The sequence below is a fragment of the Urocampus carinirostris genome, chromosome 14 (genome assembly GCF_059441175.1).
Source record: "Urocampus carinirostris isolate Australia breed hairy pipefish chromosome 14, RoL_Ucar_1.0, whole genome shotgun sequence".
In the NCBI taxonomy this organism is placed as follows: domain Eukaryota; kingdom Metazoa; phylum Chordata; class Actinopteri; order Syngnathiformes; family Syngnathidae; genus Urocampus; species Urocampus carinirostris.
The window spans coordinates 3,017,089-3,041,605 of NC_142362.1; the positions used below are offsets into that span (position 1 = coordinate 3,017,089).

Sequence of the window (24,517 nt, forward strand, 5' to 3'; positions counted from 1 at the left end):
CCGACAAAATAAGAAAAAAACGAGGGAAAAAGAAGAAAATAACAAAGCAAGAAAAAAAGGAGAAAGATGGGGGAAAGTAAACCAAAAAAATAGGGAAAAAAACTGAAGAAAAGAGGAGTAAAAAAAATCTGAAAAAAAACTAAGAAAAAAAATCAAGAAAATTGAAAAAGCTATGAAAAAAAACAAAAGAAGAAAATTTCGAAACACAAAAGAAAAACGGAAAACAAATAAGAAGCCAATAAAAGGAAGTAAAAAATGAGTGGGAAAAACAAAAGAATACATTAAAAAAGATGGAAGGGAGGAAAAAGAAGAAAACAAGCATGGAAAAAAATGAGAAAAAGACGAAAATTTGAGAAAAAACACTTCAAAATCTAGGATAAAAGAATAAATCAAAAAGGAAAATGGAGAACAATGAAAGAGAAAAAGTGTGGAAAAAGAAGTAAAAAGCCAGGGCTAAATAAAGAATTAAAAAAAGAAAAGGAAAAAAGAAATGAAAATAAAAAAGGTCCAGAAAAAAAATGCAATAATGTAACATTCTGCACAAAATAAAAGAATACGTTTTTTAAAAGATTTGTCATTCTACTAAATTATAATAACATTCATTTTTATCACTCTGCCATGACTCTTAACTCATTTCACCTCTTTTATAGAAAGCAACTTTAACTCAGAATCCCTGCCTGACACAACAAAATGTCTATTAATTAAAATATTGACTTTTTAGCGCATCAACAGAGAAATTACAAAATATAAGAATAAAATATACATTAAAAAATGTATTGGTGAAACATATCCTGGAAAAACAATGAAACAATGCTGTGGGGATAATAAAATCTATACAACCCCCACCGAACCCCCCCACGCCCCCTTAGACTGAGGTTTGGCGACGCCCCTGGTGTGAGCTATCTTGGCCATGTCTTCTGTTTCTGACCCCTTTTCTTATATAACAGCTTCAAGATGTTTACATTTTCTGTAGGCCTTCAAATAAAATATCTGGTATTGAATGAGTTAATGAAAAACAGAAATGGAATCTAATCTCGTTGTTTTTGTAAAATGCACTGCAAAATATGAACCGTACTACGCGAAAGCCGTTTGACAGCGGTATTGAGTTCTTCCAATATTCCAACTACAGTTTTAAATCCACGAAGAAGAAGGTGGCGATTCTATCGCGCGTGCGCAGTAAAGGGAATCAATATGAACATCTGTCTATTTCACAAAATAATGCCTTCTTAAATTACAGCGAAACAGGTGCGTTTAACGTCTTATTATTTTAATATATTTCGCTATATATTATCAAGACTGTGTTATTTTATTCTTTCATTCGAAATAGACTACCAATAGATACAATATTACGCGTGGGCAGTTTCATAGTTTGCAAGCTACTTACCTGGCATAGGTTTTTAAGTGGCTGTGTTGTTTAAAATTTATATATTTTTCTACACACCGTCACAATTGTTTTTCCTTTTCTGTGTCAGATTTTTTGTTTCTTCGTGGCATTTTAGGCACGTCAGAAAAAAAACTGAGTACATAGCTAATAAACAAAAGAAAACGGTAAACAATTTTCTGTACAATTAATCAGTGCATGGGCGTAACAAGCCCGTTTTGGGGGGTGCTTAACCCCCCCCCAAGAAATGATAGCATTTTAAAAACTGTCTCTCCCTTACTCGGTATAGGACAGGCTTAAAAATGATGAAACGTGTTAGACGTATAAAAAGGAAGTACCGTATTTTCCGCACTACAAGGCGCACCGGGTTATAGGGCGCACCCCGAAAAAAAGTTTTTGGTCCTATATTTGACATACATAAGACGCACCGGATTATAAGGCGCTACAATGGGAACGTCGACAAAACAGTCAGATAGTTCAGTCCAACTTATTACCCCCTTAACATTCCCAAAGCTTGCAAAGACGTGTCGAGAACACGTGCGGATGCGGCGTCCGTACAATGTCACTCAAATGCATCGTTCCATCATTCGGAAGGTTAAAGTCTTGGGATTGAAGAAATGCCAACTATTCCTTAGTTTCTATTTTCTTTTTCGCTCGCAACTTTACTGTGCATATGACAATAAACACTTGGAATTGAGTTTAATTTAAAAATAGACACTCCATTCCATCCATTATCTGCACCGCTTATAACAGAAACATCGATTTCAGTCTAAACAAGATACAGGGAAAATATATAGCCGAAGTAGCTCACCAAAGTCGTTGTGTTCAATAATAATGTGCAGCCATGGTCCTCTTATCTATCTATCTATCTATCTATCTATCTAGACATCTATCGAGACATCTATCTATATAGACATCTATTTATCTAGACATCTAACTCTAGCTATCGATCTAGACATCTATCTCTATCTATCTATCTAGACATCTATCTATCTAGACATCTATCCATCTATCTAGACATCTGTCTAGACATCTATCTATCTAGACATCTATCCCTCTATCTATCTAGACATCTATCTAGACATCTATCTATCTAGACATCTATCTATCTAGACATCTATCTATCTGAATGATAGCACAGCAACCTTGTTGTGCTGTGTCCTTAATGCCTGGTGTCAGGTTGGGAAGAGCAAAGTGGAATGAATGTTCAGTGAATGTGAGTCGATTTATACGATAGATAAATGGATAAATGATGGCTTCTTGACAATTGAAAGAGAAAAACTTCCCAATTTATTTTCATTTGAAAAAAGTGTAGAAGAAATCGTCACAACATGACTGTCAAACAGAAACATGTATTTGTGTTTATAGTTTGCAGGATTAAATGGCGTGCTGCCGTTCCTGCCCCCGCCTGTGCTCCCGTTCGTCGGCCTACACGCTGGCGTTGGGCTCAAGTTTTATCATCCTCGGCACAAGTCGGATCTTGCTGCTTAAATTTGCAGCCAACGCAGGTGACGAGCCCGCTTTGTTGCATGTGAATCAATCTTTGTAATGGGCATCTAGACCGGGCCCGGCAAAAGTATTTTTAAAAAAAACGGACTTTTTGTCATATATATTAGGCTTTAAACTTGTAAGAAAAAAGCCTAAATATTGTTCCATCGTGTAAATATACCACAATTTTTTATATTGTCCTAACAAACTGACAGGAACATTGACGAATGTGTTAATTCCAAAAAGAAGAAGCGCAGACGCTTTATTATTTTCCAGCTGGGAGAAGGACAACCGAGCTTGCTCGTCAGCTTCCTGTGTCCCTCATCTTTCCATTCTCATTTTTCAGATCTCATCTCATCAGCTACACCGCTTATCCTCAGTAGGGTCGCTGGAGCCCATCCCAGCAATCATCGGGCAGTGGGCAGGGGACACCCTAAACTGGTTGCCAGCCAATCGCAGGGCACACGGGGACAGACAAATCACTCGCTCATTCACACCTAGGGACAATTTGGACCGGCTAATTCACCTGAAATATATTTCCTCCCACATTCCATGTTTTTGGAAACCGGAGTGCCCAGAGGAAACCCACGCAAGCACGGGGAGAACATACAAACTCCGCACAGGAAATCTGGAGCTGGATTTGAACCCACGCAGGAGGTTCCCAAGACATGAACTGTGCCGCACATGCGCTAACCACTGCACCACCGTGCTGCCCCATTTTTCAGATCTTTCCACAAATCCTCTATAAGTTTGAAGTCTGGACCTATGCTTAGCAATTACAACACATTTCATATGGTTAGATTTAAACCATTCTATTATAGATTTTGCTTTTTGTTTAGGGTCGTTGTCTTGTTGCGTCACATTCTCTGGTCTCTTTGGGACTCCCAACAGTTTTTTCTGCCGGAATCGCCCTGTATTTTGCTCAATCCATCTTTCCATCAACTGGAACGATGCTATAGAAAAAGAACCCCAGAGCATGATGTTGCCACCACCATGTTTGACAGTGGGATAATAGTTTTAGGCTGATGTGTAGTGTTTATCTGATGTCAAAAGCAACGCTTTGCAATCTGCCCAAAAAGTATCTAAACTTGAAATGTGGCAATATGATAGAAAGGTATGGGGGAGGGGCAATAATTTCACTAGGCTCCGTATTGAATATTGTTTGTTTTCATTGCGCAGACAACAAATATGACTTCCTCCCCGCATCTGTCAACATGCTGGCTGAGGCGCTCAAGCTGCTTTTCTGCCTTGTGATGTCCATCAGGGTGTGTATTCGAGGTAATCATGAACTATTTGCATTTGGTATTAAGTACCCCGTTTACGTGGATAGCAAAGTAGAAACCAGTATTGTCCGTGTTATTACAGCACATGTTGGACCATGTCGTTACCCAAAATGAACATATAAAAGTTAATTTGCATCTCTTCGAGTAGGGCTGCAGCTAACTACTATTGTAATAGACGACTAGTCACCGACTATTGAAACAATTAGTCGAATGATCGGATGATATTTGATTTATTTCTTCCATAAATCCCACTTTTGGAACCACTGCTCTAGATAATGTCTTTACTAAATGAGATTATACGACTGTAGCAAAATAATAACAATAAATCAACAAATAAAAACACAGAACACAAAATTGCAGTTGAAATTATAGTCTTTATTGTAATTATACAAAGGTACAATAAAATTGAAGGGGTTATGCTTTCAGTGCAAGAAAGCAATTTAGAGAGCGGCTGGCTAGCTACATGCTACCATCAATATCCTTGGCTTGAGCCAGGTCTCTTTAATGATTAAATTACAACTGTCCCGAATGCAGCGGTTTCCCGACAGCTAGCTCCAGGTTTTCTTTTTTAATGGGTAATTGGGCGTTGGTAGCTCAAGAGAGTTGTTCGGTTTTGCCTTCTTTCCCGCCCCGGCCTCAGTCCCTTCTCGGATCTGATAACAATCCACGGAGCACTTGCGTGATCCCCATCACTCTGCTCTCTTTTGACTTTCCTGAGAGTTCTAGTGAATCGAGGGATTTATTTTTAATGTAACAGGTCGCTATAAGGTAGCTGTCGTCATGTTTTCCAGTTTGTTCTGTGTGAACACATTGACTTTTTGAAGGACTGCATACACCGGCCTAGCTTAGTCGCGCACACAGACGGTCACGCCCACGGATGGTCACGCCCACCCAACACATAGAGCCCTCTCCAATCTGACCTTGTGGTTTTTCTGTTCAGAACACAATGCACAGTATGTTTATATCAATGACGATAAAGACATCCATCCATCCGTTATCTGCATCGCTTATCCTCAGTGGGGTCGCGGGGGTGCTGGAGCCCATCCCAGCTATCTTCGGGCAGTGGGCAGGGGACGCCCTCTACTGGTTGCCAGCCAATCGCAGGGCACACAGGGACACACAACTCGCTCGCTCACACAACTCGCTCGCTCATTCACACCTAGGGACAATTTGGACAGGCCAATCCACCTGAAATGCATGTTTTTGGAATGTGGGAGGAAACCGGAGTGCCCGGAGGAAACCCACGCAAGCACGGGGAGAACATACAAACTCCGCACAGGAAGTCCGGTAGCTGGATTTGAACCCATGACCTCAGAACACGCGCTAACCACTGCGTCGCCGTGCTGCCCACAATAAAGACAGTTTGAGTAAATTCTAAATCTCCGAAGCTGTGAACCACTGATAACGAAAGCACATTTTAGTATCCTAACAGCATTTACTCAGAAAGCAGGCTGTTTATCATGACTTTGAATGTACTCTGTGGTTCCAGAGGGACGCTCCTGCAGAGATTTTTACTGCTCTTCTGCCTCTTCGCTCCTCAGTGCTTTGAAATGGGCCATCCCTGGATTCCTTTACTTTCTCGACAACCTCATCATTTTTTACGTGATGACCTATTTCCAACCTGTAAGTACTTGTTTCGTAGATGCTATCCTTGTACTTAAAATACAGTGGAACCTCAGTTTTCGATCGCCTCTCAGTTCGAACAAATCGGTGTCCAACTAAAAATTTAGAGAAATTCTTGCTTCGCTGTTCGGTCAAAAAATTGGAGTTCGAACGCCGGTAATGCGTGAGTGCGTACGCTAGGGTGCGATGTTGAGCGGCGTACGGGTGTTTTAGCCCCTTATTATGCCTTCGAAGAAAGTCAGTGCAAGCAGCAAAGTTGCTACAGGTGAAAAAAGAAAAGTAGTGCGTACAACTATTGTATTTAAGAAATAAACAATAACCAAATATGAATGAGGTGTGCGAGCGCCTTCTGCTGACCACCACAAAGGTAAGAAATCCTATTCATAAGATTACGGTAACGCTAATGTACGATTAGCCTGGGTTAGGTTTAAGTTTACGTTAAACATTCAGGGTGTTGGAACGGAGCCCAACATTGAGGGTTTTGGAACAGAGCCCCCTTTCCAATGAACCGCTCACCACTTGTTGTGGAGACCGGGTGCTAAATGACTTGTAAACGACCTGATTTTTTTTATTTTTACACGTTCATGTTAGGGGAATCTTTCGTACTGAAGATTACGATAACGCGAACGTACGATTAGCCTGGGTTAGCTTTATGTTTACGTTAAACCTTCAAGGTAAACATTCAGGGTATTGGAACGGATTAAAACCATTGACTTTATTTTTAATGGGAAAAATGATTTCGGTGATCGAACAAATCGGTTTTCGAACAGGGTTCTGGAACGGATTATGGTCGAGAACCGAGGTTCCACTGTACTGTGAAATTCAATTTAGGACCCCTAATAAAATATATTATCTGTATGTTGATTTTTCTTTACTGTCATCTTTAGGCAATGGCTGTCCTGTTTTCCAACTTTGTTATCCTGACCACTGCTCTTCTCTTCAGACTTGTCCTCAAGTAAAAGCCGCACCCAATACACCAGGCCTTTTTTTATGTTTCTCATTATAATCTGTAACTATAAACTGAAGTGTTCCTTGTGTAGTTAATGACATGCTATTGTGAGACTGAAATTGCTTTATGAATTTTATTCTTTTTAATTTCAAAATGATCACATCATTTTTAAAGTGAACAAAATTCAATTTATACAATATTTTTATTCTGGAAATTGTCTAAATCACTGCTTCTCAAGTGGTTTCTCTTCAGGAACCTTATGAAAAGCTCCGACCCAAATCAAGAAAACATTTCCTCCTCTCAGTTTTTTTCCAATAGAAGGACCGTGCAGATTAAAGCCGAGATAGTAGAATATATTCACCAATTTTCCCCCTAAAAACCCACAATGATCCGCAAAATATAAACAACTTAAGTACTGTTTATATTCGCATATAAGACTACAATCGCATATAAGTGACACCCCAAAACTGCTTTAAAATTACCACATACTAAAAGAAATTCAAAAGAAATAATGAAACATGTACCTCCATCCATCCATTATCTGAACCGCTTATCCTCAGTAGGGTCGCGGGGGTGCTGGAGCCCATCCCAGCCATCTCTGGGCAGTGGGCAGGGGACACCGTGAACTGGCTACCAGCCAGTCACAGGGCACACAGGGACAGACAACTCACTCGCCCATTCACGCCTAGGGACAATTTGGACCGGCCAATTAACCTAGCATGAATGTTTTTGGAATGTGAGAGGAAACTGGAGTGCCCGGAGGAAACCCACGCAAGCACGGGGAGAACATGCAAACTCCACACAGGAGGTTCGATCTGATGACCTCAGAACCGTTCCGCACACGCGCTAACCACTGCGCCGCCGTGCCGCCCGAAACATGTACCTAAACATCGACAATTAGTCAATGTGTTGTTAATAAAGATGAATATACTGGTAGAAATCTAAAAATGTTACATTTTGAAACCATGTACTGTACCTTTAAGTAGCACTTCAAACCCAGACACTCGTACACCTTTTATGTATTTCGCAATTGTTTCGCTTTTCAACCCGATCGTCGTCACTCTTTTCCACCTTTCTTCAACCGATACTCAAACCTTGAGTAATTGATACCAAAACCAGATACCGATACCACTAATGCATACAAATCTCCCCCCTAAAAACCCGTCAACTCGTAATATTTAAGAAAAATGAATGAATCCCTTATTTGATATTGTATTGCTTAAAATTGATCATTTGACGCAATAAAAAATATGTAATCATGCAATGTTTAGCTATGTATTTACAGTGGCTTGCGAAACTATTTGGACCCCTTGCACTTTGTGACCTTTTGCCACATTTCAGACTTCAAACATAAAGATATAAAACTGGAATTTCTTATGAAGCATCAACAATAAGTGGGACACAATCATGAAGTGGAACACACTTTTTAACAAATAAAAAACGAAAAAGTGGGTGTGCAAAATTTCTTTGACTTTCAGTGCAGCAAACTGTCCAGAAGTTCAGTGAAGATGTTTGAATTATTCAATGTTGATCTAAATGACGAACAATGATATTTGGAGTCCACCTGTGTATAATCAAGTCTCTGTATAAATGCACCTGCACTATGTTAGTGAAGATTACTTTTCGAAATACAGTAATCCTTCGCTAAACTGTACTTATCACCATTTTGTTACTTCACAGATTTGCATCGTGCATTATGTTCTGCATTCTGATTGGCTAAGCGGTCTCACCGAATTTGATGGTACAGTAGTTATTTCCATCCATCCATTATCTGCACCGCTTATCCTCAGTAGGGTCGCGGGGGTGCTGGAGCCTATCCCAGCTATCTTCGGGCAATGGGCAGGGAACACCCTGAACCGATTGCCAGCCAGTCGCAGTCTTTTTTTTACAGAAACCATATATTTTTCCATCACATTTTTGAAAAAATGACATGAAACCACTAAGGAGCCACAAAGAACCGCACGTGTCTCTAGAGCAAGTTTAGCGGGTCAAGAAATCTGTATTGAAGGCAGACACAGGAAGAAAAGAGACGACTGTTTAGCCAATCAGAACGCAGAACACCATACCATGCACGAGAAAATTCGCGTAGTAATGAAACCGATAAGTTAACCGGGATTACAGCGAGGGAGTACTGAATTTGTTTTCAGCTGGAGCGTTCAACAGTAAAACCATTTTTTCGTCACTGTCCCTCCACCAGGAGGCGCCTGTCTTGGGTGCAATGGGCATCACTGGTCATTGTATTCCTGTCTATCGTCTCCCTGACGATGGGGTCGGGAGGCAGCCAGAAGTCAGGACGTGGATCTGTGCTGGGAGTCCATTTGAGCCCTCTGTCCACGCCGTCCAACTCCTGCTTGCTGTACACACAGTTGCTTGAGCAGATGAAAAACAGCAGGTGGCGTATTAACATCATTTATTCTTTTAAACATAATGAAATATCTCATCTCATTAGCTGCACCGCTTATCCTCATTATGGTCGCGGGGGTGCTGGAGCCCATCCCAGAAATCATCGGGCAGTGGGCAGGGGACACCCTGAACTGTTTGCCAGCCAATCGCAGGGCACACAGGGACAGACAACTCGCTCGCTCATTCACACCTAGGGGACATTTTGGACCGGCCAATCCACTTGAAATGCATGTCTTTGGAATGTGGGAGGAAACCGGAGTGCCCGAAGGAAACCCACGCAAGCACGGGGAGAACATACAAACTCCCCACAGGAAGTCCGGTAGATGGATTTGAACCCACACAGGAGGTTCCCAAAACCTTAGAACTGTGCACACGCGCTAACCACTGCGCCGCCGTGCTGCCCATAATGAAATATAATATTTCTAAAAAAGGTGGTTGTATGACGCATGGCTAAAGTAGTTTGGATTCTGCTACTTACCTTAGTATTTTGACTTAAAATACGTATTGGTATTTGAATAATACTACAGTGGTACCTCTTTATACGAGCACCTCTAAATTCAAGAGTTTCATTATACGAGTTTTATTTGCAACAAAAATCTCGCCTCATGTTGGAAAATCCACTTCCCAGAGGCTACCAGTAGATACCATTTTGGGCCAATCATCGCTCGTAACCATTCAGAGCCAACATCAGCTGTTTCCAGTTTGCGCATGCAAACTACTGCAGACTATAGAAAGTGCTGTAAAACTGTTTTGTGTGTTCATGGTTCACGAATCCCTTAACCGCCTGGCACCACCGAGGACACTACTCTGTACAGCTTTTGTCAATTCAAGTCAATTTTTTTGTATAGCCCTTTATCACAGGAAGTCTCTAAGGGCTGCACAGACCACAGACTAAATGCCAAGCCAGCTTTTTGGGGGCATTTTTCACATCTAGGGTAACTTACTTACCAGTCCCTTACAGGTCTTAGCTTTCTCCCCTGTTGACTGTTCATGGCCTGCGTTTGGGTCGTGGCAAAGTTGGCACCAGTCCATTTCTTCATGTGGTCGGCCCAATTATATTTCTGTCATTATAAAATGACTCAATTTTGTGCAGGCTTGGGGAGTAACGGAATACACGGAATGGCAAAAATGATGTTGGCAAACTGTTTGGATTTATTTTCATTTTGTTTTTGTCGCATTTTATGTTAGTTTTGCCAGAGATCAAAGAGATCAAAGCCAGGAGAGAAAGCTTACCACGTGTTGTCAGTCATCATTTTATTCATATTTAGTTTCTTTTGTCTTTTATTAGCATATTTGGTATTGGAGCTATCCAAAAGTCATTGAAAGTAAACAAGTTAAAGTAACCCTACCCAACCCTGAGTATGAGGTTGTCGTCTGAAACTAGTGACCAAGGCAAGACCTACAAAATACGGGGAAAACGTCTAAGTTATCTGGTGTGCAATCTCTGTGACTACTACTTGCATGATCCTGGAGAGAATTACGCTCTTTTGAAGAAGTACCACTGTAGTTTGTTTGTCATCTGCTCTGAGAATCACTGTTCACATCTTCATCAGCGCCAACAGCTCGTGGGTGTCTTCGCTGCCAGGCCAGGCCTGGCGGGACAGCCTGATGGGAAAGCTGCGCTCGCTGGGCGTGGGCCACGTCTTGCTCCTGCTGCAGTGCCTCATTTCATCCATGGCCAACATTTATAACGAGAAGATCTTGAAGGAAAGAGACCAGCTCTCCGAAAGCATCTTCGTTCAAAACAGCAAACTGTGAGGCTGCAGAATGGGCAAAGAAAGTAGTGGATAATGTCTTGATTTCTTTTGGATATCTTTGGCAGGTATGCCTTTGGGGTGGTGTTCAACGGCCTCAGCCTCATTACTGGACAAGAGTCTCGAGGCCTCACTGTCCACTGTGGCCTTTTTTATGGACACAACATCTACTCTGTAGCCCTGGTCGTCATCACTGGTCAGTAACATGGTAAACTATTGCAATTGCAGACTTAGGTACACCCACACAATACAATATTACCTCGGTTAGTGCGGTTAATGGGGGGGCAGAGCCCTTCACAAAACGTGAAAATATGTCACACCTTTATTAAAGCCCCATAGGTTAAACTTTTGTCGAGAAGACTTCCTTACCGACTGAGAGTATACGACTGTAAAAATACAAAACCTATAGATCTACAAATGAAAACAGAACACAGAATTGCAGTTAAATGAACGGTCTTTATTGTCATTATACAAAAGTACAACAACATTGGAGGGCTTCTCCTTTCAGTGCAAGAAAGCAATTTAGAGAGCGTCTGGCTAGCTACATGCTACCATCAATATCCTTGGCTTGTGCCAGGTCTCTTTAATGATTAAATTACAACTGTCCCGAATGTAGTGGTTTCCCAAGAGTTGCAGCACAGGGTCATCTGTTTTATGGGTATTGGTTTTGGCAGTGGTGAGATAAAGGCTTTGCAGTGGTGGCCTGTGAGAGTTGTCATGTAGCTTAGGCGTAACAGCCATCCTGACCTGCAGCCTCGCTATTGCCTTCTCTCCCAACAACGCCTCTGTCGCATCCCAGACCCGACAACAATCCATGGAGCACCTGCCTTTTTTTACGCTCTTCTGATTCTCCTCATAATCCGATTTAATGTAACGGGCCGCTGAAATAATGTAGTGTGTAGCTGTACCCATGCTTCCCACTTTGCTTTAGGCGGACACACCGCCCGCCTGCTGTACAACTGTCAGCATACACCAGCCTATCACAGTCCCACAGTTCCACCTACCCAATACAGAAACAGCCTGAGACACGTGATTGCATTTACTGTGTGCTGTCAAGCTTGCATGCTCTGCAGATCTTACAAAAAAGGGGAAAAAAAACGCGAGAGAGAAACCTAGGCGTTATCCGGGCCGGGGCCAAAGATCTTACCTTTAATTAACTTATTAAAGTTTAATTAACTAATAACTATTTTCCAAAATAATGCAATATGAAGTCTTGTTTTTGTCATCCTGAGATGTGAGTTCATCAAAGTAACACCAGCACCCTAGCAACCAATTGTTTTATGTGGTAATTGGTTGAAGAGTGTTTTAACAAAATGTGGGTAGTTTGGGTGCAGTAATGGTAAAATAAAGGGTGAGCTGCCAAAAAGGGGCTAACTGGCCAAAACAAAATGATGGCCGCTATCTGTGGGTTGACCGGGATGATTAACGAAAGGCCAGGGTTGTGTAGGGTTACTTTAACTGGATTACTTTCAATGACTTTTGGATGACTCCAATACCAAATATGCTAATAAAAGACAAAAGAAACTAAATAGGAATAAAATGACAAAATTTTGTGCAGGCTTGGGGAGTAACGAAATACACGGAACGGCAAAAATGATGTCGGCAAGCTGTTTGGATTTATTTTCATTTTGTTTCTGTGGCATTTTATGTTAGTTTTGCCGGAGATCAAAGAGATCAAAGCAGGAGAGAAAGCTTACCACGTGTTGTGAGTCTTTATTTTATTCATATTTAGTTTCTTTTGTCTTTTATTAGCATATTTGGTATCGGAGTAATCCAAAAGTAATTAAAAGTAATCAAGTTAAAGTAACCCTACCCAACCCTGCGAAAGGCGGCCGTAACCTCGGCAGAAGAATGTGAGGCTGACTGACAAAAAACACTAAAAACACGCAGTGAGCAGCCAGGCTAACCGGGTACAAACGGCGAAAAGCGGTAACTGCTACAGCGCGAAACACGAAACTGGCCGGCAATAAACCAAGAGACATGGCAAAAACTACACTAACGCAGGTTACCCAATGAACAAACATGCGGTGAGCAGCCAGGCTAACTGGGATCCAACAGCATAAAGCGGCAACGGCTACAAACACAAAGCCGACCGGCAATAAACAAAGGATCATAGCAAAACCGGCACTAAAGCCATGCTAACCTTTTAAACCACACACGGTGGACAGCAACTAGTGCCAACTGGGAGCATTCAAAAAAGGAAAGCCCTTGGCAGCCCCTACGCCAACGGGGAGCTAGCCCAACAAAATAATACCAACCGCGACAAAACCACAGAGGAAAAGCCACAATCGCCTACCTATAAGGAGGGGAAAGCCAACAAGGACTGCACGCTGTGATGGCGGGAAGGTAAACTTTCCACACGCAGCTCTTAAAGATAGATAGATAGATGGATAGATACTTTATTCATCCCCGTAGTTAAATTCACATTTCCAGCAGTATCCTTTTGTTGTTTATTAACAGATAAACAGGATGGCCTCGGGGTGCCGTGTTGTAGTTTAGCAACAGCGGAGTAGATGACGTCACACGCTCGTCCAAAAGTTCGACGTCCCTGCAGAAGATAGAAATCTTTGTGCCCAGGGTTACACCACCTCGTGTTCACGTGGATAGCGAGTCCGCCTCCTCTCCGCTTCCCGCATGCTTTTGTGTCTCTAACAGCGCTGAAGCCGGGTAGCTCCACGTTAGCGTCCGGGATGCTTGACGTGAGCCACGTTTCTGTAAAAGACAGCAAACTGCACTCCCTGTACGCTTTGATGTTTTTCACCAGCACAGCCAGTTCGTCGGTCTTATTTGGTAGAGAGTTCACATTTACCATGATTACGGACAGTACTGAAGACTTATAACGCCGCTAGCCCCTTTGCTAGCTCCGGCTCTCCATCCACGATAGGCACAAGAATTCTTCAGGGCAAGGAGTTTATTCCTTGAATAAATGCATTTTTGTGTGTTAAAACCAATAACGATAGGATAGAAAGTCATGCAAAGTGTAGTTGTCAAACGAGATGAAAAACAACGAAGATAGAAGCAGACACTTAAAACAATAAATCAATAAAGTTCGAAACACGCAACGAGGAAAACACTGTCCCAAAACCCCTAGTGACAGGCTAGGCAAAGTCGTAAATTCTCCAAGCATAATTAAGCAGATTGCTGTTAACTACAAACACTATTTATTTCGGAGCTCGCCTCACGTGTCGTGTTAATGGGATTTACCATTTTGAAATTGTGGTGTCTCATCTACAGCAAACAAGCCAAATGGTTCAACTTTTAAACTACAGTTCTCGAGGCCCTTTGTGTGTTAAATATTTTGCAACATATTTGCATAATTGTTGGGAAGAACATAACACATGTCCCGAGTTGAAAATAATATTTGGGAGTACCTTTAAAAAACTTGTATGGATTTTATTATTGAAACACGTTTTAGCGTTAATATATTTGGTCAGAGGTTTCCAAATTTTTCCGCAATGAGGCACATGCAGAAAATCAAATGATAGTGTTTGGTTTATTTGATTTTGTTTTGTTTTAACTAGCATCAATAGAGTGATTTAAAGGGACAGTGTGAAACGTTTTACACCTTTTGATTGTGAATTGTGCAAAATAAAGGGAACAACTAATATGTTCCATCATATCAATGTACATAATTATATATTTACCAGTAACAATAATATTCCTATCTGGTTTTTCTCATAATCCTTATGCTGCGGGTATCCCATTCAAAATATAGTTTTTTTTTTACCACTAGGAGGCACTCTTTAATACACAATATCCCATTTAAAATAATTGATCCTCTTCGACTGTGTTCGTCTCTACCACCAGGGAGCAGTACAACACCATCAAGTGTCTCAATTAAATTGCTGAGCAATGCTGTTATTTTGTTTACAAAATGTCCAATTTTTTTGTTACGTTCGACAGCATCGTTGAAGTAGGAGTTTATTTCAAGATCTTGTCTCCTTTTTGAAGAATTGATATTTAACTTCATTCCTTCATTTGCACCCTGAAATTTTCACCCTTATGTATAAATAACTGCCTTTATTTTAAAGCACATAGCCTAGCACGCGAAAGGTCCCCGGTTCGAGACCCGGTGGAAATATGTTGGCCTGGAGAGGGATGGGTGCCACCAGGCTGTAATTGCCCAAGACACACCACAGGAAATGGTGTCCCTACAACCCTAGTGGTATACGAATCCAACCAACCAACCAACCATAGTTGGATAGAAGCGAAGTCCTAATTCCATTGGTTGGATTGAGATCTAAATTAAACTGCATTTTAAAAAAAAGCGTACAAATAAGAATAAAAGAGTTTCTCCCGTCTCATTTCATAAAAGTAAATACCAAATTCTTGAACATGCAAAATGTAAGGACATAATACATGTTGAGGTTTTTTCATGTGTCACCGCTGTAGCTGCAGTAAATGTTTTATAGCCATAAAAAGTTATTGAGAGTTTGATTCATTCAAACGTAGAACTACTGAAGGCCTAGGTGTGAAATCCGCGTCTTGCCCCTGGGGGGAAACACTACATGGTCTGCGCCTCATTGAAAAGAAAATTCTGTTTGGGAATACTTTTAAAGCTCACAGAGCCCACAAGTCTTCAAACTCCAACCTTTAACTTGCAGTGTTTGTACGGGTGCTTGAAATCCTTGAAAATGCTTGAAATATGTGGTGTTTTTAAGGATTGAAATGTGCTTGAATTTTTGGTTAAATGCTTGAAATTGGTGCCATCTTTGTCAACGAAGCATCGTCCCATGAAGCGTTGTCACACCTGGGAAGACAGGTGCGCTATGAAATGTGTATTAGTACAAGGATTATAAATCAATTATGGGCATTTATGATTATTATCAGGGTTGGGTAGGGTTACTTTAACTTGATTACTTTCAATTACTTTTGGATTACTCCAATACCCAATATGCTCATAAAAGACAAAAGAAACAAAATATGAATAAAATGACTCAATTTTGTGCAGGCTTGGGGAGTAACGGGACACATGGAACGGAAAAAATGATGTTGGCAAGCTGTTTGGATTTATTTTCATTTTGTTTCTGTCGCATTTTATGTCCGTTTTGTCGGAGATCAAAGCCAGGAGAGAAAGCTTACCACGTGTTGTGAGTCATCATTGTATTCCTATTTACTTTCTTTTGTCTTTTATTAGCATATTTGGTATTGGAGTAATCCAAAAGTCATTGAAAGTAATCCAGTTAAAGTAACCCTACCCAACCCTGATTATAATATATAATTTTTCCAAGATCTAAAAATCATTTTACTTAAAAAGGCAAACGCAAAATCAAAACTCACATATGTCAATGGGAGATATACTGTAACTGCAATCTACAGGATTCTCACAGGATTGTTTTTCTTTTAATGGTACTGGAGAAATTTGAAAATTGGCTTCGGACGTCCTTTAAAAGTGCTTGAATTTGGCCTTGAAACCCTGAACTTGACTCTTCCCGTCCCCCCTAGCGACCCTGGGCCTCTCTGTGGCCTTCATCTTGAAATTCCGGGACAACATGTTCCACGTGCTGACCAACCAGATGACCACCGTCCTGGTGACCGCCCTCTCGCTTTTCCTCTTCGACTTCCGGCCCTCCGCCGACTTCTTCCTGCAGGCCCCCGTGGTCCTACTGGCCATCTTTATCTACAACGCCAGCCGGCCCCGGGACCCGGAGTACAGCCTGCAGCAGGAAAAGCTGCGGGTCATCACCGGGGAGGTGTTAAAGAGGTCCAGAGGGGTAGGTGCACACGCATGCACGCATGTGAAAAGTGTGTTGGGGAGTAAAATACTCGAAAAGGCTCGGCCACATGGTAGAAAAAACACTAATTTAGGACGGATTAGTAGATTAAAGAGAAAGAGAGGGGGAGAAAAAGAGAAGAAAGAGAGCAGGAGAGAGGGATTAAGAGAGTCAAGTCATGTTTATTTGTATAGCCCTTTATTACAGGGAGTCTCAAAGGGCTGCACAGACCACAGATTATTTCAACCAACAACTATTATGACACCATCCCCTGATCTAAAAACTACATGAGGGCAAGGTAAAACTCAAAACCTCAGTCAAGTAAGTCTAGTCCGTTTATTTGTGACGCTCTTAATCACAAGGAGTCTGAAAGGGCTGCACAGACCAGATTATTGCAACCAAAGACTATTATGACACCATCCCCTGATCTTAAACCTACATGAGTGCAAGGAAAAATTTAAAAACCTCAAGTCTTATCAAGCCATGTTTATATGTGACCCCCTTAATCACCAGGTGTCTCAAAGGACTGCACAGACCACAGATTATTGCAAACTACAGACTGATATTATACCATCCCCTGATCTAAAACCTACATGAGGGCAAGGAAAAACTCAAAACCTCAGTCATGTTTATTTGTGACGCCCTTAATCACAAAGAGTCTCAAAGGGCTGCACAGACCACAGATTATTGCAAACTACAGACTAGTATTACACCATCCCCTGATCTAAATCTTACATGAGGGTAAGGAAAAACTCAAAACCTCAGTCAAGTCAAGTCATGTTTGTATAGGTGTCAATCACAAGGAGTCTCAAAGGGCTGCACAGACCACAGATTATTGCAAAACACAGACTATTAATACACCATCCCCTGTTCCAAAACCTTCATGAGGTCAAGGAAAAACTAAAAAACCTCAGGTCAAGTCAAGTCATGTTTATTTGTGACGCCCTTAATCACAAGGAGTCTTAAAGGACTGCACAGACCACAGATTATTGCAAACTACAGACTATTATGACACCATCCCCTGATCTAAAACCTACATGAGGGCAAAAACTTCAACATGAAGAGAGGAAAAAAGTAGTGGAGAAAGAGGTCAAGAAAACTAGGGCGTTAGAGAAAGGAAGGAAGAAAGAGAACCTGAAAGAGAGAAAACGGAGGCAAAGAACGAACGAACGAACGAACGAAAGAAAGAAAAGGAAAAAGACAGAGGAGAGAAGACAAAGAAAGAGCGAGAAAAAGAGGAGAAAAAAGAGACAGATTGAAAGAGTTAATAAAGAGAGAGAAAAAAGCAAAGGGGAAAGGGAGGGAGTAGAACTAAACCAAAAAAAACGGGAGAGAGAAGAAGAGTAAGAGAGAGGGAGTGAATAAAGGATAGAAAGAATGACAGCTCCAGTGTCTTTGTGAGTGGCACCTGGCTTTGGCAATGTCAAGTGCAGGGATCGTACAGGTGCTTGAAATCCTTAAAAACGCTAAAATTTTAATGTGTTTCCAAGGGTTGAAAAGTGCTTGCCGCCATGTTACACTACATGTCTGCTTAAAAATGACACCGGCACTGCTTTTTTGTTGCTTCAATTTGCTAATGCATTTCTTCCCTCCTGATTAACGGCAGCAGGTATTATTTTGTACGTCATTGTCCTATGAATTGTCATCGCCCAAGAAGACGGGCACATGCTTGCAACTAAACAGGGGCCTATGAAATGTGGGTTAGTGCAAGGATTATGTATGAATTATGGAGATTTATTATGGGCCATACAAATACTTAAGGTAGCGTTCCCATTGGTGAATTGTAATGGGAAGAACTTCCTGTAACTGAAAATGTAAGCTACATTTTACTGTCATTTCTAACTAACACTTATATGGGGAGACATTTGTCCCAAAACTATTTAGACATGTATTGAGTACTTTAGCTATGCAGTATTTGTCTCACTTTCTATTTATGGAGTTATTTTTTCCTGACTCGCTGTGTCTGATTTTTTTCCAGGACGGCGAGGAACTGGAGCTGCTCAAGACCAACACCGACAGCGAATCTGATGAGTCGATTTTGTAGTACACGCAACTTGACCGTGACCACGATACTTTCAATTTGTGTGTACAGAGACCCCTTGCTACTTTGCGCTTCATTTATCGCTGGTTTGTTATTTGGCAGGGAAAAAAAAAGACAAATTTAAAAACAAAAAAACTTGATGCTTCCCGCACTACTGAGGACCGTCTCCAACAACCAAGATTCACTTCGCTACTTGAGACCTCTGATGCCGATCGGTGAATTCATATCATGGCATCTTTCATACATAGCGTACACCTGTTCTGCATTCCTCTGCATCTCGCTGATAAGGGTTTTTGTTCTGTGCCCTTCAAAACACCGCCTAAACAATCCATCTGCCGAACCCTTTGTTCTCTCTCTAGCTCTCTTTCTCAGTCGGATTTCTTCTTACGAGGCGGGATGATAGAAAAGAATTTGAGAAGTGTATTAACGCAAGATCAAAGTTAAATCAAAGACAAAAGCATCAGCCAATTTGACTTCTATTTGTTTGCTTTATCTCTGTCTTTCTTTGTGTCGCTCTCTGTCTCTCCTCCATCTACATCTCACTGTATCTTTCTGTCTTTCTCTTGTTCTCTCCGTCGACCTTTTTCTCACTTTCTCTTGTGTCTGACTCTCGCTGTCTCTCTTTCTATCTCTCTCTCTGTCTACCTCTTTCTTAATCACTATCTCTTTCGTCTTCTCTTTTTTGCTCTTTCTCACGCCTACCCTTTCCTCCCCTCTCTTTTGCTCTTTTCCTCTCTTGCTCTCTTTCTTACTCTTTCTCTCCCACTCTCTTTTGCTTTTTCTCTTTCACTCTTACCCTTTCCTTCCCTCTCTCATTTGCTCTTTTCCTCTTGCTCTATTACGCTCACCCTTTCTCTTTTTTGCTTTTGCTCTCTCACTCTTACCCTCTCCTTCCCTCTCTCTTTTGCTCTTTCCCTATCTCTTTTGGTCTTTCTTGCTCACTCTTTTCCTTTTTCTTTGTTAATCTCTCCCTCTCACTAGCTCATTTACTTTCTCACTCACTCTCACCCTTTCCTTCCTTTTCTCTTTTGGTCTTTCACTTTCAATCTTTCCATTCTTTCTTTTTGCTTTTTCTCTCTCGTTCTTACCCTTTCCTTCCCTCTCTCTTTTGCTCTTATCCTCTCTCTTTTGCTCTTTGTCGTCCACTCTTTCCATTCTCTTTTTCTCTCTCCTTCTATTTTTTGCTTTCCTTCCCTCTTTTGCTCTTTCCCTATCTTGCTCTTTCTCGCTCACGCTTTCCTTTCTTTCTCTTTTCCTCTCTTTTTTGCTCTTTCTCTCTCTCTTTGGCTCGTCGGCTCTCATTAATTCCTCTCTCACTCTCTATAGCTCTTTCTCTGTCACTCTTTCCTATCTCTCTCTCCCACTCTTTCTTTTTTGCTTTTTCTCTCACTCTTACCCTTTCCTTCCCTCTCCCTTTTCCTCTTTCCCTCTCTATTTTGCTCTTTCACTTTCACTCTTTCTACTCTCTTTCTCTTTTTTGCTTTTTCTCTCTCACTCTTACCCTTTCTTTCCCTCTCTTGCTCTTTCTTGTTCACTCTTTCCATTCTCTTTTTCTCTCTCCCTCTCTCTCTCTTTTGCTCTTTCTCACTCTTACTTTACTTCCCTCTCTCTTTATCTCTTTTTTCCTCTTTTTTTGCTCTTTTTCTCTCTTTCTCTTTTCTTCTTTTTTGCTCTTTCTATCTCACTCTTTCCCTTTCCTTCCCTCTCTTTTACCCATTCCCTCTCTCTTTGACTCTTTCTCTCTCATTAATTCGTTTCTCACTCTCTCTTTTGCTCTCTCTTTCCCTTTTCTCTTTCAGTTGGCAAGTCCACTTTAAAGAAGGCGCGCCAAAATACAAAAACTTTGACTAATTTAAAGTATCGCTTACCTTTAAAATGAGACTGTTTTCTATTGTTTTTTTTTCTCTCTCTCTCCTTGACTTGAGACCTCTCAAATTTTGGCATCTTTCATACATAGCATACACCTGCTCTGCATTCCTCTGCATCTCGCTGATGAGTTTTTTGTTTTGTACTTAGTTTCACTTTAACCGCGAAAACCGAAGGGATCACTGTCCTGGGAACTAATCATGCTGCTATTTTTTTTTTCTGGGCAAACACGGGTATGATTTTTTTTTTTTCCTCTGCTGACTGAGGAACATTTGGATGAGTTTTATTATCAAGTCAAGTTTATTAGGATGTGAGAGTGTACAGTGTTGTTTGAAAGAGCATGAATGTCTTGAAAAGCACAACTACTGTTTTTCATAATATAAAACGCTCTGGAATATAAACGGAACTAGGGCAAGACATGCGTGCGGTATTTGTGTATAGAGTGATTTTATTTTCAGTTTTTTTACCTAAAAAAGAACTCAAAGTTTGGGGGTATTAAAATACTACCTTTGTGCAATGATTGATCGGTCGACAATATGGCCGACAACAATCGCAAAACGTTGGAAGCAACGGGAATCAAACCTGGGTCACGGCGGTAAGAGCACAGAATCCTAATCACTAGACCACCAGTGATATATAGGTACGAAAAAACATTCCTTTTTAACTCATTAACACACTATTTTTAATTGGGTTAGGTGAGACTAAATTTAGAGAGTGGAGAAAAAGTCATACTGAAGGAAATACAATTAAGAAAATAAGTATTTGAACACCCTGCTATTTTGCTATTTCTCCCACTTAGAAATCATGAAGGGGTCTGAAATTTTCATTGTAGGTGCATGTCCACTGTGAGAGAGATAAACTAAAAAGAAAAAAATCAAGAAATCACAATGCATTCATTTTTAACGATTTATGAGTGATACAGCTGCAAACAACTATTTGAACACCTGAGAAAATAATTGTTAGTATTTGGTACAGTAGCATTTGTTTGCTATGACACAGGTCTTCACCAGGTTTGCACACACTGCCGGAGGTATTTTGGCCCACTCCTCCACACAGATCTTCTCTAGATCAGTCAGGTTCCTGGGCTGTTGCGGAGAAACAAGGAGTTTGAGCTCTCTCCAAAGATTTTCGATTGGGTTCAGGTCTGGAGATTGGCTGGGCCACGCTAGAACCTTGATAGGCTTTACGGAGCCACACCTAGGTTTTCCTGGTTGTGTGGGTCATTTTTGTTTTAGAAGACCCAGCCATGATCCATCTTCAATGGTCTCACTGAGAGAAGGAGGTTGTTCCCCAAAATCTCACAACACACGGCCCCAGTCATCCTCTCTTTAATGCAGTGCGCTCGTCCTGTCCCATGTGCAGAAAAAAAGTAAAGTCAAGTCATTTTTATTTGTATAGCCCTAAATCACGAAGAGTCTCAAAGGGCTTCACAGATTAAAAAAGACCCCTAAAGCATGATGCTACCACCCCCATGCTTAACAGTAGGGATATGTTCTTCGGATTGTACTCTCCATTCTTCTTACAAACACGCTAAGTGGAATTATGGCCAAAAAGTTCTATTTTGGTCTCATCTGACCAAAGCTTTCTCCTATGACACCTCTGTATCATCAAAATGGTTGTATGCAAACTTGAGACGGGCCTTGACATGTGCTGGTTTAAGCAGGGGAACCTTTGGTGCCATGCATTATTTCAAATCATGAGGTCTTAGTGTATTACCTACAGTAACCTTGGAAACGGTGGTCACAGCACTTTTTAGGTCATTGACCAACTCTTGTCGTGTAGTTCCAGGCTGATTCCTCACCTTTCTTGGAATCATTGAGACCCCACCAGGTGATATCTTGCATGGGGCTCCACTCTGATAGAGATTGACTGTCATGTTTAGCTTCTTCCACATTCTAATGGTTGCTCCAACGGTAGACCTTTTTTCACCAACCTGCTTGGCGATTGCCCCGTAGCCCTATCCAGCCTTGTGGAGTTTTGTAATTTTGTTTCTGGTGCCTTTGGACAGCTCTTTGGTCTTCACCATGTTACAAGTTCAAGTATTCCTAATTGTATGGGGTGTCTTTCTGCAGCTACCGACCTCAAACAGATACTTCTCATTCAGGATGATACATGGAGTGCAGGTGGACTTCTAATGGGCGGACTAACAGGTCTTTCAGGGTCAGAATTTTAGATGATACACATGTGGTCAAATACTTGTTTGCAGCTCTATCACACAAAAAAATGTTTAAAAAATCATGTACTGTGATTTCTGGCGTTTTTTCTTTTTAGTTTAGCTCCCTCACAGTGGAGATTCACCTAAGATGAAAATTTCAAACCCCTCCATGATTTCTAAGTGGGAGGAATAGCAAAATAGCAGGGTGTTCAAATACGACAAGGGAAACAACTTTGGTGTATCTGATGATGAACAGACTTTGAAGTAATGAAATGAATTGTATTTTTTGTTTTGGTGTGTTCATAATTGACGTTGTAAATAATGTATTTTAATCATTGCCGGACGTATTCAAGAATGTTATTCCTTTAAACGCTTGAGACGAGAACAAGTATGCGTTATACACAGGGTTGGGTTGGGTTACTTTAACTTGATTACTTTCAATGACTTTTGGATGACTCCAATACCAAATATGCTCATAAAAGACACTGTTTGGATTTATTTTCATTTTGTTTCTGTCGCATTTGATGTCAGTTTTGCCGGAGATCAAAGAGATCAAAGCCAGGAGAGAAAGCTTATCACATGTTGTGAGTCATCATTTTATTCCTATTTAGTTTCTTTTGTCTTTTATTAGCATATTTGGTATTGGAGTCGGGCAGCACGGCGGCGCAGTGGTTAGCGCGTGTGCGGCACAGTTCTAAGGTCTTGGGAACCTGTGTGGGTTCAAATCCAGCTACCGGACTTCCTGTGCGGAGTTTGTATGTTCTCCCCGTGCTTGCGTGGGTTTCCTCCGGGCACTCCGGTTTCCTCCCACATTCCAAAGACATGCATTTCAGGAGGATTGGCCGGTCCAAATTGTCCCTAGGTTTGAATGAGCGAGCGAGTCGTCTGTCCCTGTGTGCCCTGCGATTGGCTGGCAACCAGTTCAGGGTGTCCCCTGCCCACTGCCCGGTGATTGCTGGGATGGACTCCAGCACCCCCGCGACCCTACTGAGGATAAGCGGTGCAGCTAATGAGATGAGAGAGATGAGGTATTGGAGTAATCCAAAAGTCATTGAAAGTAATCCAGTTAAAGTAACCCTACCCAACCCTGGTTATACAAGAGTAAATAGGGTAAATCGGCAATGGAGTATAAGTATTAACAGTAAACCTATGGAAGAAACAAGACTTGGTGTCATGAAAATATGGTAAATCCTGTACTGTTTTTTCAAATATTTTGTGTAACTCTACATTGTGCCTTGTGTCTCCTGCAATAAAGGACAAGTCCTCCATTTTTTTTTCGATTATAATGGAAGGAGTTATAAAACGGGAGGAAACGGAAGGATTTAATGGTTTTTCCAAGTGGAAGAGAATGCAAATGCTAACTTGTTTTTTAAAATCTGTTTATTCAGCGTTGTTGGCTATACCGGAACCCACCAGTTTCGTCGAAAACCTTAAACTCGGCGTACACCTGAAGCCGTTTTCAGATCTACAGGAAGTTGTTTCCGGATCATGTGACTATCGAAGAAGGTACTTACAAAAACTGTGCACATATTCACTTTTCCCCCACATGAAACATATCGTACCGGTTTCCATGGATGCAAGCCTGGTGATCTGACTCAGATACAGCACCTCCATCATCTGGTCGCCGTTGTTTTTCGGTGCAAACCGTCGTCCCCCTCTTCAGAGGTAAGTCTCATCTCAGCATTTACGGGCAGTGGTGTATGACAATTCTGATAATGGAGAAATTCTATTTGGTTCCGAAATTATGATCAATTGACTACATACAATACGTGTTGCAACACTTTGTAATTTTGTGAAAAAAAAACTTTGACTAAGCTAAAAACACAATATTGCTTTAACTGTAATAACTATTCAGTCGAA

At 41.2% G+C, this 24,517-nt stretch overlaps 1 protein-coding gene across 2 annotated transcripts; it reads left to right on the top strand.

Annotated features, from left to right (window-relative positions):
* Positions 1 to 1,152: 1,152 nt before the first annotated feature.
* On the top strand, positions 1,153 to 24,149 carry slc35a5 (solute carrier family 35 member A5). Of its 2 annotated transcripts, none has more exons than XM_088352234.1 (10): positions 1,153 to 1,245; positions 2,750 to 2,889; positions 4,049 to 4,147; positions 5,642 to 5,775; positions 6,663 to 6,730; positions 8,922 to 9,116; positions 10,681 to 10,881; positions 10,950 to 11,077; positions 16,327 to 16,595; positions 24,046 to 24,149. In XM_088352234.1, exons 2-10 carry the CDS (start codon positions 2,763 to 2,765, stop codon positions 24,106 to 24,108), a joined length of 1,284 nt encoding a protein of 427 aa, XP_088208360.1. In that variant the 5' UTR covers positions 1,153 to 1,245; positions 2,750 to 2,762; the 3' UTR covers positions 24,109 to 24,149. The 2 variants fall into 2 exon arrangements, with proteins under 2 accessions (XP_088208360.1, XP_088208359.1); XM_088352233.1 differs by lacking the exon at positions 24,046 to 24,149 and adding an exon at positions 18,574 to 23,925.
* Positions 24,150 to 24,517: the final 368 nt, after the last annotated feature.

Coding starts and splice junctions, on each gene's coding strand:
- slc35a5 (XM_088352233.1), top strand. CDS start 2,763: ATGGCGTGCTGCCGTTCCTGCCCCCGCCTGTGCTCCCGTTCGTCGGCC. Junction 6,731..8,921: donor CTCTTCAGACTTGTCCTCAA/GTAAAAGCCGCA, acceptor TCCCTCCACCAG/GAGGCGCCTGTCTTGGGTGC. Junction 11,078..16,326: donor AGCCCTGGTCGTCATCACTG/GTCAGTAACATG, acceptor CGTCCCCCCTAG/CGACCCTGGGCCTCTCTGTG.